We start from the raw sequence: 13,949 nt of genomic DNA, 5'->3' as shown, positions 1-13,949 counted from the left end.
TTTGCTACCTCAAGGGTACATCTAGTAAGGGGATATTGTTTGGCTGTCATGGCCACTTGCGTGTTGAAGCCTATACTGATGCTAATTGGGCAGGGTCTAGATCTAGTGCAGAGGCTGAGTTCATATCCATGGCACATGGAGTTTGTGAGTTGTTATGACTTCGAATGATATTGGGTGAGTTGAGTTATCCTATTCGCGAGTCAATGAAGTTGACAAGGCTGCTATTAGCATTGTCCATAATCCAGTTCAACGTGACAGGACAAAGCACATTGAAGTCGATCGGCACTTCATCAAGGAAAATCTTTGTCTTGGGCTAATTTGTACTCCATACGTCAACACACATGATCAGGTTGCTGATGTTTTGACTAAGGGTGTGAGCAAGACTTGCTTGCAAAATATGTTAGTCAAGCTGGGCATGATAGATATCTTTGCATCAACTTGAAGGGGAGTGTTGTTAGGGCTTATTTGTTATTACTTATATAATGTTGGGGCTTATGTGCAATTTTTGAAACTTATTATTATAAATATAATGTGGTGGAAGGATGAAAGTATTCTTTCATTCTTTCTTTCCCCATCTCTCTTTTTTTTTTTCTTTCACCCTCTTTCTTCTCTTTTTCTTCTTCTTACACTTTACTCTTTGATTTGATTCTCTCTTAAAGTCAACACTAATCAATTCTTTGTGGGACAAGGATTACAATTCATTGGAGCTCAAGTATACCCTAACAAGAACTTTCCTAAATACTCCCTCCGTCATTAGGTAGTCACTTTTGGGTAGTATAACTTTTTAAGAAGGCATGCATTTAATGCATTGTCACCTTTTAAAATTACTAAGTTATGCATTTATCTTACTTGGACTTTTCAACTGGGACAAGTATTTTGGGGCAGCCCAAAAAAGAAAGACGGACAATTAAATTGAGACGGAGGGAGTAACATAAAACCCTAGAATAGAAACCTAATTAACAATAAAAATTTCAAACACAATTACAATATCCCTTCATAACACCATGCAAACAATATTAATCAACATATTTTAATGTTGATTTGCATCTATTCTAGCACAACTTTATTTCTGCAAAGATATATAAGTGATATATAAATTCAAGAAAAGAGAATTGTAAATTGCACACATGTTGGCTGTACCTGAACCTCAAAAGGATCACTGGAAATCATTAAGCGTTCAAAAATCAACATACTAGTGCCATAAGCAATCAAACAGTCGCGTTCCATTTCTCCAACCCGCAATCCTGAAAAATTTCATCTTTGAATGGAAGGAAAATAACAACATTTTGAGGATGAAAGAATTTAAACCTCCATTCCGACTTCTCCCATCAGTAGGTTGCCTAGTAATCATGACACGAGGACCGCTACCTCGAGCATGCATTTTATCTAGGACCTATTTATCATTAAAATTACAGGAATAAATAAAAGGTAAAATATTAAGTTAAATCATCCATAAAATGTTTATGTACACTGATGTGGCATGCTTGTGTAATAGGGCGATTGTGTAAGATTTGGGCTGCCACCATGGGACCAAGACTAGATGATGGCAATGGTGACCTAGTGTGATGGCTAACAAACAAATAAATGTCAATCCAAGTTTTGTAATGATTGTCATTTATGTTTTATAGAAAATGAAGTGTCATGTATTTATTATTAGAATAAGATCCTTGACCATATCATATGACGTTAACATTAACACTATGAGAAAAATTATTAACAATTGTGAGAGAAACAATAAACTAAGAAGGTCAACCACTTTTAAATGGATACCAACAAATCTCATCACTGTTGGACAAGCATTCAACATACCATAGACGTTTCTACAATTTAAATATATATTCCTACCGTAATCCATTAATAAATAATGGGATGTGTATAATTTATTTATTTAATAAAGATATACATAAATTATATACGTAACATATTTTACTTACCTTTTTAATATTTTAATATTTATTTTTTTTAAGTTGACTTGGATTGGGAAAAGGGTTAGGGTTAATTTATTTAACCTATAAATATATAGCTATAGGTTGTAAAAGGGAGTAGAAATATTCACGTGATATACTCTAGAGAGAGAGCGTTACAGAGGGAAGGAGGAAAATGAAGGAAGGAGGAAAAAAAACCCTGTAAAGAGAAGATCAAGGAAGAAGAAGTTTAACTTTCGATCCGAAAGTTTAAGGCAAGTTCTTCTTCTATCTCTTTCCCTTTGATTCGTGTTTCTATGCATGCCTAGGAAATTCCAGAATTTATTAAACACATAAATTTAAATAATTATGCATGTTTAATTGGATTAGAACATAGATTTTATGAAATTGGTTCTTATCTGTTCTTGTGTTATAAATTGATAAATGTATGATTTTGATTTGATTTCCGGTGTGAATTTTTATATGTTTACATTATGTATTTTTCATATCTATGGAATGATGGAACGTAGAAACATGCCTAAGATTCCTGAACATTAAATAGGAACTAGGTTTGGGTTTAAATAAATTTAAATAAACTCAATCATAATGATGCTTGCTATTTGAATGCTTTAAACAAACGAATGGATTTAATCTTTTAAAATATTTTAGCAATTAAGATTAAATGTGTAGGATGAATTGGATATGGAGAATGCTTATTTGACGGTATAATAAAATATCATCATGTATAAGATTCAGTTTGTGAAAGACATATGATATAGGAAGCTTAAATAAATAATAAGTCATTCCTATTTTGTGATAACTTGATATCATATTATCATAGTTATTTCTAGATTGTTTGATGTATTTCCTTAATCGTTACATCAATTGTTGGATTGTGTGATTTAATACACCGGTATGGGACGGTGGCATTTTAGGGACGGATTAACTTATCAGTTAAGTCCTACCTATTTTATATAAGGGAATGGATTAACTAAAATGTTAAATCCTACTTATATTCAAGTCAGGTCAGCTGAACAAGTTGAATGACTTATGGAGGATTAATTTATACTAGATAGGATGGTTACTAGATTATATATATATAAGTATGGTATCATGATATGAGCTTGAGTCTCAGGATCAATGGTTAGGGCGCGTATATCGCCAGGGATGTGTAGCTAGATATGGTGTAGTTGTGTACCCTGGTAAATCTAAGTACTCATGCCCACTATATGTGCATTTTGCATGTTACCTACTATTCAGGTTGAGACAACCCTATAGTCTAGTGAGGTTCCTTTAGTGTGTGTATATATATATATATACGGACTACTAGTTACCGTTAGATTGACTAGGATGGATATGTGTATCGGATCTTTGCTTGGACTGTAGTAGAGTAGAACTTGTTTGTAGGCCTGACCCACCATTATTTTTTCAGGTGTTCGTCAGGAGTAGAGGTTATTCGTGCTGAGCGAGGATCAGTCTACTTCATTCTTCCGATGCTACATAGGAGTTCCTTTATGATTCAGTTTCCTGATTTAGACAGCTATTGCTGTCATTTGTTTAGTTTGGATTTTCTAGGGGTCCACACAGTATGGATTCCTGAGTTGTATTTTGGAATATTTTGGAGGATCAGTTGTATCAGAAGAGTTTATTAATTAATGGAATTATATTCTGAGGTTTATTATTAGATTATCATTTTAGTTTCTTGTCAGCATTTTATTTATTCTTCTTTATTCTTTTGTACTCTGTGTTCGTTTATTATTAATTTGTTTTGATATCCTCGAGTATTCGGGCATGGGCTGGCCAACCCGCATTCGTAAATCCGGGGGTATCACACAATGCAAAATATATGATGACATAACATAGTTAAAATCTTATAAGTTGACTTATACAAAAGCCCTTCATGTCTTCTAGTTTGTTGATCAATAATTCTTGATTAGATCATTAACCATAAGGTATGAGACATATTCAAAAGAAGGATGAACTATCCCAAGAACAACCCTAGCAAACTATGAAACTCAAGGACACTAACAAGAGGGATAGAATTCAACATGGATATAAGGTACCTGATGCAACCACACAACAGATTAGCAGTGGTAACAAATTCAGTGCCATGATTTTTGGCAATTACTGTGCAAAACAAAATATATGGCAATGTAACAATGCAATGCCAAATATATGGTGACGTAACAGTTAAAATCTTACAATTTGACTTATACATATGACGTAGCGGAAGCAATAATATCATTCTCAAGTATAAAATATTCACATAGAATTCTAAAATATTATTGATAAAAGGTTCAAATTTTTTGCTCTTGCATTACACGTATATTTATAATAAAGAACAAAAAAAAACCTTAATACTGAAAAGGAAACTAATTGCTTAAGAAAACTAAAAACACAAGGAAATCTAATATAAGAATAGTAAAAATATAAGAAAATTACCTAAAACTAAAAACTCTCTAAATATATAAAATAAAAATACATAAATAAGCCTAATTAAAAAAATACTAAAATCAATCCTACGTCAGTCCCCTCTACTTAAAAGAAAACCCGTCCTCAAGTTTAGCTCATCATATATGAGTGTGAACAAAATTGTGTACCACTGAGAACCTAATCTCGACCTTTCATAAAAATGCTTCGATTTTTCCTCCCATTGTTCCTTTCGTTTCTTTAAATAATATGTAAAATGTGTATATAAGGGCAATTTAGTCAAACTATAGTTTAAATGTGTCAGGTGGGACCAATTTGCACCAAATTGAAACTTTAGGGGTGTTTTCTGCACATGAGGTGTGTGATATGCACTGTAAGCATACTATAGGGGTGTTTTCTGCACTTGACTCATATTAATAACTATCTCAGTTTCCAACTTAGTAACCACATACCTTTCACATTTATTGGAATAATTGACTAATTCCAATTTGGAAGCTGCCACCAACTAAAGGTAAAAGTCACGTCTACTGGCATCTTCAGTTAGTTCTCCTTTTCCAATCAACATACGGAAAAATCCACGCTTTGAATATACCATGGTATGTTCCGGATTTGCCTCACCAATGATCATGATTGCAAAATCATCCAATCTATTGACATACGAAATCCATCATACTTTGAACTTGATACCCAATAGGCCAATTATAATTACTTAGAATCAGGTTATGACGACAGTTGCTGGTCTAATTCTCGTATCACATCATTGAATGAATCTAATTCATTAACTTGGACTTCATTGAGCAACAAGGAATCACCATCAATTTTTGAGGCTGCATCTTTATCCAAGTCATCAACGTAGTCATTCAAATATGGTTCCATGCACCACTTCTAGGATCAATGATCTGTCTAATATGCTTACTGGACATCAAAGGATCATCATGAATTCCACCTACAGTATTACATTCCCCCAATAAAGTAAGTCTGATAAGTCATGAGCCATTGTAATCCATCAAATTTGAGTTGACATAGTTACTGGATAGCAATTGTCCCCCAGACCCACATTGCAATGCTCATGGCCATCATCCTCTTGTTCTATGTGAGATTCTGTTGAACCATCAATTACTTCCTCGAAGAATGTGGTCTCCGAAGTTGTATTCTTGGAAGTCTTTCCAAGTACATCTACCACGGCTAAAATTTGAGCAACTTTATCATCTTTGGCTAGAAGAGTTGTGGTAGAATTTTTCTCACAATTATTTTCTTGAAAATTACCAGTTACTTCAAAAAAATCATCACTATTCTCCTCCTTGCTGACAAACTGAGTCTCTTTATTACAATTCTAATATTGGTTGTACAACATTTGCTGGTAACTTGGTGGTAAAAATTTAGCAATCAACAACCTTTTCATCTTTGCCAACGATTGTACACGTTGTTTTCCTTGATTCCTATGGTTAGTCTTTACCTGTTCCCACCAAGTTGAAGCACCCTTTTTAAGCATGATTGCTACCAGAGGAACTTACTTGTGTTCGGGTATGTCAAAATACTCAAGAAAGTACTCGACCTCATTAAGCCAATATAACACATCCTCAGCACAAAAACTAGAAGTAATTGTAAGTAAATCGAGTTTTTTCTAAAACTTACGATTGTCCAGATATCTATAGTTTCTATCGTGACGATCCATCGCAACTTCTCTAAATCTGATCTTCTCATTATCGAAATAATCCGCATAGGTTGGACGCCTACGTAGATAAACAAGAACATAATCCCTATTCTGTTGGTTGTGAGACACATCATCAGCGCGAACAAAAACTGAACCACGAACCCGGTTGCCACCAATCCCAAAACCAATTGCTACGAACCGTTCTTGAGTATGCATGGCTGTAATACCCCTAATTTTAAAAGGATAGTCTCAGTATTTATTTATTTGTTTTAATTGTATTTTTTAATTATTTACTTAATTATTTGACTAATTGTTTATGTGTTTAATTGAATTAGGTATTACTTGATTATTTGATTATGTGTCTATGTATTATTTGTATTTGTCTATGTGTTAATTGTTTAATTAGATTATGTGCTTAAATGGTGTTTTGATTAATTGTAAATTAAATGTTTTCTTTTCTTTTATTATTTTATTTTATTTTTGTTTTATGGTTATGGTTAGTAGTAATGGGCCAACCAATTGGGTCCCATGGACTACTTGGATAGGAGGTTGGATGTGTATGGATTATTACCCATGGATATTGTATGTATATATATAGATATATTATATACGTATATAAAAAGGAAATTAATTTATTAATTATTTTTATGGTAACTTGGGTAGTAATATTTAATCTGATGTATATGTTTTATATATAAATAATAAAAATATACATAGATTTGATACGTGTTATGTTTTAAGTTACTTTATAATATTATGGTAACTTAAGTATTATTGGATAATTCCATTAATAAATAATGGAATGTGTATAATTTATTTATTTAATAAACATATACATAAATTATATACGTAACATATTTTACTTACCTTTTTAATATTTTTTTTATTATTATTTTTTTTTGAGTTGACTTGGATTGGGAAAAGGGTTAGGGTTATTTTATTTAGCCTATAAATATATAGCTATAGGTTGTGAAAAGGGGTTAGAAATATTCAATTGATATATACTAGAGAGATAGTGTTAGAGAGGGAAGGAGGAAAAGGAAGGAATGAGGAGAAAAATCCTGTAGAGAGAAGATCAAGGAAGAAGAAGTTTAACTTTCGATCCGAAAGTTTAAGGCAAGTTCTTCTTCTATCTCTTTCCCTTTGATTCGTGTTTCTGTACATGCCTAGGAAATTCCAGAATTTATTAAACACATAAAATTAAATAATTATGCATGTTTAATTGGATTAAAACATAGGTTTTTATGAAATTAGTTCATATCTGTTCTTGTGTTATGAATTGATAAATACATGATTTTGATTTGATTTCTGGTGTGAATGTTTACATGTTTGAATTATGTATTTTTCATATCTGTGGAATGATGGAACGTAGAAACATGCATAGGATTCCTGAACATTAAATAGGGACTAGGTTTGGGTTTAAATAAATTTAAATACACTCAATCATAACGATGCTTGCTATTTGAATGTTTTAAACAAACGAATGGATTTAATCTTTTAAAATGCTTTAGCAATTGAGATTAAATGTGTAGGATGAATTGAATATGGAGAATGCTTATTTGACGATATAATAAAATATCATCATGTATAAGATTCAGTTTGTGTAGGACATATGATATAGGAAGCTTAAATAAATAATAAGTCATTCATATTATGTGATAACTTGATGTCATATTATCATAGCTATTTTTGGAATGTTTGATGTATTTCTTTAATTGTTACATCAATTTTTGGATCGTGTGGTTTAATGCACCAGTATGGGACGGTGGCATTCTAGGGACGGATTAACTTATCAGTTAAGTCCTACCTATTTTATATAAGGGAATGGATTAACTAAAATGTTAAGTCCTACTTATATTCAAGTCAGGTCAGCTGAACAAGTTGAATGACTTATGGAGGATTAATTTATTATATAAGGGAATGGATTAACTAAAATGTTAAGTCCTACTTATATTCAAGTCAGGTCAGCTGAACAAGTTGAATGACTAATAGATGATTAATTTATTATATAAGGGAATGAATTAACTAAAATGTTAAGTCCTACTTATATTCAAGTCAGGTCAGCTGAATAAGTTGAATGACTTATGGAGGATTAATTTATGCTGGATAGGATGGTTACTAAATTATATATATATAAGTATGGTGCCATGATATGAGCTTGAGTCTCAGGATCAGTGGTTAGGGTGCGTATATCGCCAGGAATGTGTAGCTAGATATAGTGTAGTTGTGTACCCTGGTAGGTCTAGGTACTCATGCTCACTATATGTGCATTTTGCATGTTGCCTACTATTCAGGTTGAGACAACCCTATAGTCTAGTGAGGTTCCTTTAGTGTGTGTATATATTGATGAGCACTGAAAAGTGCGCATTTAAACCCGTTAAGCTTAAGCATTCTAGTACCTTTATCTATCTTACTTTGCCGTTTTAGACTTATTACGTGTTATTTATATTTTCAGGCACTAATCCCAAAATTGAGCTAACTCAGCCAAATAAGAGCTTAATTGAAGCAATCCTGAGATAAACCAAAGGAGGGAGCAAGGTGGAGAAAGAAAGGAGCAAAAAGGAATCAAAGTTGTGTAGCTGAAAAGTTCGATCGATCCAACTTAGAGTTCGATCGATCGAACATCTATGATCGATCACAGTACTTCTCGATAGATCCAACCTTGGCCTTTGCTGAAATTCCAAGTTCGATCGATCCAACATCACCTTCGATCGATCGAACCCTATTTTGTCCTATTCAAATGATTGATCTTATCCACAGCTGTACGCCTACCAACCACTTTTGTCCTTTTCCCCATAAATATCTTCGAAATATCTCAGCCTTGTCCTTATCCGGAGGAGTCAGACCACTTCGATCGATCCAAGATGCAGTTCGATCGATTGAACCCATCTTCGATCGATCCAAGTTAAGGTTCGATCGATCGAACTTCCTCCAGCGAGAAAAAGTTAAAGTCCAGCTTATTCCGTCCTTCATCCAATCATTGGAGAATATGCCTTGCACGACCACAGCTCATCATAGGGTGTATTTGACCTACCTATATAAGGAATATGATACACTTTTTGAAAAAGGCTCTAGAGTTTCTTGTCACACATTGAAAATCATCTTGGAGGCTCTTCTTGGAGAGGAGGAAGGAGGGAAGCTAGAGCACCATTGGAGGAGATCTTCACCAACAAGGAGCAGCCATGGAGTTAGCCCTTGAGGGTTGGATCATCACTACCATGAGTGGCTAGACATCTTCTTGGGGCTAGAGTTAGCCCCAAGCATGCTTTCTATACTCTAATCTTGTGTATTATTAAGGGATTAGTGTTGTATGATACATCTTGATATTCATGTATATATAAATCTTGATTATTTCATGGTTTGTATAGTTTAATGCTTCCAATTGACTATTCTATTCTATCCATATGTCTATGTATGCTAGAGTAGGATATTCATGTGCTTATCTCTAGATTTAGTGTTTTTGATGCATGTCTATGTGTATTGATGCTATAGATCTAGAGATTATCAAGATGATATGCTTAATGAATGCTATTTTGGTTCATTTGATGGTTTATGCCTATTCTTGATGGTTTGTGCCTCTCCCCTAGTCTAGATAGCCTTATTTTCATGCTAGTAGTGTAGATTTAGTATAGTGGTAGTGTAATGTTAGATGGGAGGACAATCTACTCTTGATGTTTGATGTTCCATGCTTGTGAGTCCAAATGGCATATTCCTCTAATATTGTGTTGTATGTGGATTGTGAGGTTAATGAAGGATTAATGACTAGTTATGATATGTTGTATCTTGCACATGTGTTTAGAAAATTTATTCCTCTCCCAATAGATATTTTGTACCTCTCACATGATATTTAGATAATGCATGTTTAACTAAGTCATCCTTATGGATTGCTTGGACTATGAGCTTAATGAAAGGTTCAATGACTTGATTTGATATTTTGTTCTCTTCACATGATGTCTAGACAATATATTCCTCTACCAATAGATGTATTGTGGCCTCACACATGTTGATTGAGACAATTTGCACTTGTTGAGTCACCCTTACCAATTGAATGTCTTTTAAACACACAACATTGTTGCAACACATTCATTTCCCTCAATTGATCACTTGTTAGTAGTATAGAAAAGTATTGTTTGGTGGTGATCTCTACACCCCAAGACCTTTCCTTCTTACTTAGTTTTATTTTTATTGCATTTTAATTAATTATTTTCTAGAAGTAATCAACCAATCCAACTCTCTTTTGCAATTATTTGGTACGCTAGAGTCGAAGTTGAAATTCCAACACGTATAATCCCTTGGGACGATCCCTACTCACTCTTGCTACGTTAGTAGTGGTGTTGGTAGTGGTTTTTATAAATTTAAATTTGACATAAAAGACTTTTCTTGAACCACACATTCACTACATTTAGTTTGGCGTATTGGAACGGCCGTCGTCATATATATATACGGACTACTAGTTACTGTTGGATTGACTAGGATGTATACGTGTATCGGATCTCTGCTTGGATTGTAGTAGAGTAGAATTTGTTTGTGGGCCTGACCCACCATTATTTTTCAGGTGTTCGTCAGGAGTAGAGGTTGTTCGTGCCGAGCGGGGATCAGTCTACTTCATTCTTCCGATGCTACATAGGAGTTCCTTTATGATTCAGTTTCCCGATTTAGACAATTATTGTTGTCATTTGTTTAGTTTGGATTTTCTAGGGGTCCACACAGTATGGATCCCCAAGTTGTATTTTGGAGGATCAGTTGTATTAGAAGAGTTTATTAATTAATGGAAATATATTCTGAGGTTTATTATTAGATTATCATTTTAGTTTCTTGTCAGCATTTTATTTATTCTTCTTTATTCTTTTGTACTCTGTGTTCGTTTATTGCTGATTTTGTTTTTGATATTCTCGGGTATTCGGGCGTGGGCCTGGCCAACTCGCATTCGGAAATTCGGGGGTATCACAATGGCTGCCCAAAGAGCCTTAACTCTGAGATCAACATCGGCAAAGTGGGTGCTACCAAAACGAGCAATCGTCATCAGGCCAGGGTAAATCAACGCTCTGATACCAACTGATAAGGTACTTTGAATCCACAAAGTAGAAAAAATTCATATAGAATTCTAAAATATTATTAATAAAAGGTTCAAATTTTTTGCTCTTGCATTACATGTATATTTATAACAAAGAAAAAAATCCCTAATACTGAAAAGGAAATTAAATGCTTAAGTAAACTAAAAACACAAGGAAATCTAATATAAGAAAAGAAAAAATATAAGAAAATTACTTAAACCAAAAACTCTCTAAAAATATAATATAAAATAAAAATAAATAAATAAACCTAATTAAAAAAAAATACTAAAATCTGTTCTACATCAACATAAGCCCTTCATTTCTTCTAATTTGTAGATTAATAGTTCTTGATTAGATCTTTGGCCATAAGGTACGAGACATATTCAAAAGAAGGATCAACTATCCCAAGAACAACTCTAGCAAACTATGAAGCTCTGTAATATGTTACTTCCTTGACAATAGATCGCGACAAGATCATGCGGACTTTATGGTTCCCAAATTCACAAAACTCAATGAAGCCTTAATCACAATTACCAGGGGTCCGCTGCATGAATCCATCTTCTCTAGTTACCTTTTCTTCAAATATAATATCTACTTATCAATTTTTTACTTCATATCTCTATAGATTTTGCAATCAGATAAAAGAAAATGTGCATTCAATATAGTCATTTAATGAACGATATACATATAGGCAGAATTTGTATATACATCTTGGGGATCTATTGTATCCAGCACCATTTATCTATGTGTGACATGACAGTCATGTTTAAGCATGAGATATGTTCATGTTCAAGGATTATAGCTGCAAAATGACTTTATCTAGGCCGGTCAGATCTGCTTTCGGCGTGGGGGTGTGGAAATCCATTGGGAAGGGATATGATGAGTTCTCTAAGTATATTAGATTTAGAGTTCGGGAAAGAAGGGACATTCGGTTTTGGGAGGATACTTGGTGCGAGGATTGCACATTGTCTTTTTTGTTCCCAAGGTTGTTCAGGATTGTTGTTAATAGGGTAGCTGAATGTTATCGACTCGATAGCGGTACGTTGTCATAGGATGTGTGGTTCCGGCGATCCTTTCAAGATTGGAGTTGGATGACGTCATTGGCTTACTAGACCATTTGTATAGAAAGGAGGTGGATGGTATTGGTTGGATTCCTCGACTTGGGGCCTTCTTCACATGGGACTTTTCAGGTCCGTTCTTTTTTTCTCTGCCTCTCCGGGTTTCACGGTTCCAATTTCCCATGGAAAACGGTTTGGCATTCGAAGGCTCCTCTAATGGTGGCATTTTTTGTTTGGACTGCAGCTTAGGGCAGGATCTTGACTTTGGACAATTTGAGAAAGAGAAGACAAATCATAGTCAACCGGTGTTGTCTGTGTAAGAATAATGGAGAGTCTGTGGATCACCTTCTGCTGGAGTCTTACTTTGGGTCTATTTGGTGTCCAATGGGTTATGCCCCGAACTTCAAGGGATATGATTGACGTTTGGAGGGGCAAAAGGGTGGGGGCTCATGCTCGTGAATATTAGAGGGTGACCCCCCCTTTGTGTTTGGTGGAGTCTTTGGAAAGAGCGGAATAGAAGATCTTTTGATGGGGAGGAATTCTCCATTGGGGCATTGTAGTTTCTATTATTTGTTCTCTTTTTCGTTGGCTTATTGGAAGAAATTGTATATCTTTAGATGAAATCATGGACTTTTTGGGTTCTTTGGTCCATAGGACTCCCTTTTTTTATTTCGGTTTTTGTACAGAGTTCCCCTTTTGAACGCTTTCTAATACAATTTTACTTATCAAAAAAAAAAAAAACTTCATGTTGAAAGGCATCATCATCCCAAAAACAAAGAAAATGCCTTTGTAATAGAAAATGCCATTCATTACTTGTGTTACAAAAAAACAAAAAAAAAAACTTATTTGTCAATCTTTTGCGAATAAACAGATGTAGTGAAAAGCAAAAATTATAAAACATTAAAAAAAAACAAGTACAAATAGTGAAATCATGACATAGAAAAGATACCTGTTTCTCATTCACAAAGATGCTCACAAACTCACCAATTCTGCCAGCCCTTCGCAACTTTCTCAATGTATAAGCAAAATGTTAAGCATGGAGTGAGTTATGTAGGGTGAGGAGACAAATAAATGAATAATACAGAATTTTAGTAAAAAACATGCACAGACATACAGAACAGTCAATCTTAAAGGATCAATGCACACCTGTGGCCTCCGATGCTTGCCAAGAATAAGCCCATTCAATAAAATCAGATATGAATTTGGCGTATGAAGTTCTTCTCCAGAGAGTAGTTCCAAATTTTCAACTCCCAAACAGTAACACTGATACAATAACCATAACATGTTATAATACGTAAATAAAAATGGAAGGGCAACAGAAAAAATAATACGTACAAGCATAGCATGAAACCAGCATTGACTCTACAAATCTTCAGCATCTGCTAAGCAACAGGTTTTCTGATTTCTATTTCTATTTTTTACCTCAACAATGTGCTATGAAATGAATTCCTACAAGTGTTAAAAACAATTCAAATGCATGCCAATGTAGTTAAAAATATGCAGATCCTAGAAAACTAATTCAGAATGCTATTTCTTCCCAACCACTTCAACAGAAGATTTGCAATATCCCATCATTTCAGCTGAATAAAAACCCCTTAAAAAAATCCAGATATGAATTATCTTTAGGTTTAACAATCATTTAATAATTTCCTTCTCCAAGGGCAGAATTTCTAACCAGCATTTCAGCTGACAAAAAACACCCCGACACACTTCCAGATATGATTTTTTTTTTTTTTTAATAAATAAAAGTATATAGATAGCGTTCAAAAGGGGAATGCATCCCGAGGGCAGTAGCCAAAAAGAGGTACTAGGAACCCAAAAAATCCATGATTTCATCTAAAAAAGATAC

The 13,949-nt window shown here is 34.0% G+C and overlaps 1 protein-coding gene across 1 annotated transcript in view; it reads right to left on the bottom strand.

Annotated features, from left to right (window-relative positions):
• Nucleotides 1-13,949, bottom strand: part of LOC132277817 (DNA-directed RNA polymerase III subunit 2-like) — a 33,091-nt gene that overhangs the window by 5,883 nt on the left and 13,259 nt on the right. Inside the window, exons 14-17 of the mRNA XM_059779659.1 lie at nt 13,247-13,363; nt 13,050-13,106; nt 1,309-1,393; nt 1,141-1,244 (exon numbers count right to left, since the gene is read on the bottom strand). Coding sequence (XP_059635642.1) covers nt 1,141-1,244; nt 1,309-1,393; nt 13,050-13,106; nt 13,247-13,363 — 363 coding nt within the window. The remainder of the gene's footprint in view (nt 1-1,140; nt 1,245-1,308; nt 1,394-13,049; nt 13,107-13,246; nt 13,364-13,949) is intronic.

This window comes from Cornus florida, unplaced genomic scaffold (assembly GCF_030987335.1).
Source record: "Cornus florida cultivar Cherokee Brave unplaced genomic scaffold, ASM3098733v1 CherokeeBrave_3.0.0_Hap2_Chr10, whole genome shotgun sequence".
NCBI lineage: Eukaryota > Viridiplantae > Streptophyta > Magnoliopsida > Cornales > Cornaceae > Cornus > Cornus florida.
This window is presented reverse-complemented; position numbering and strand designations above follow the sequence as displayed.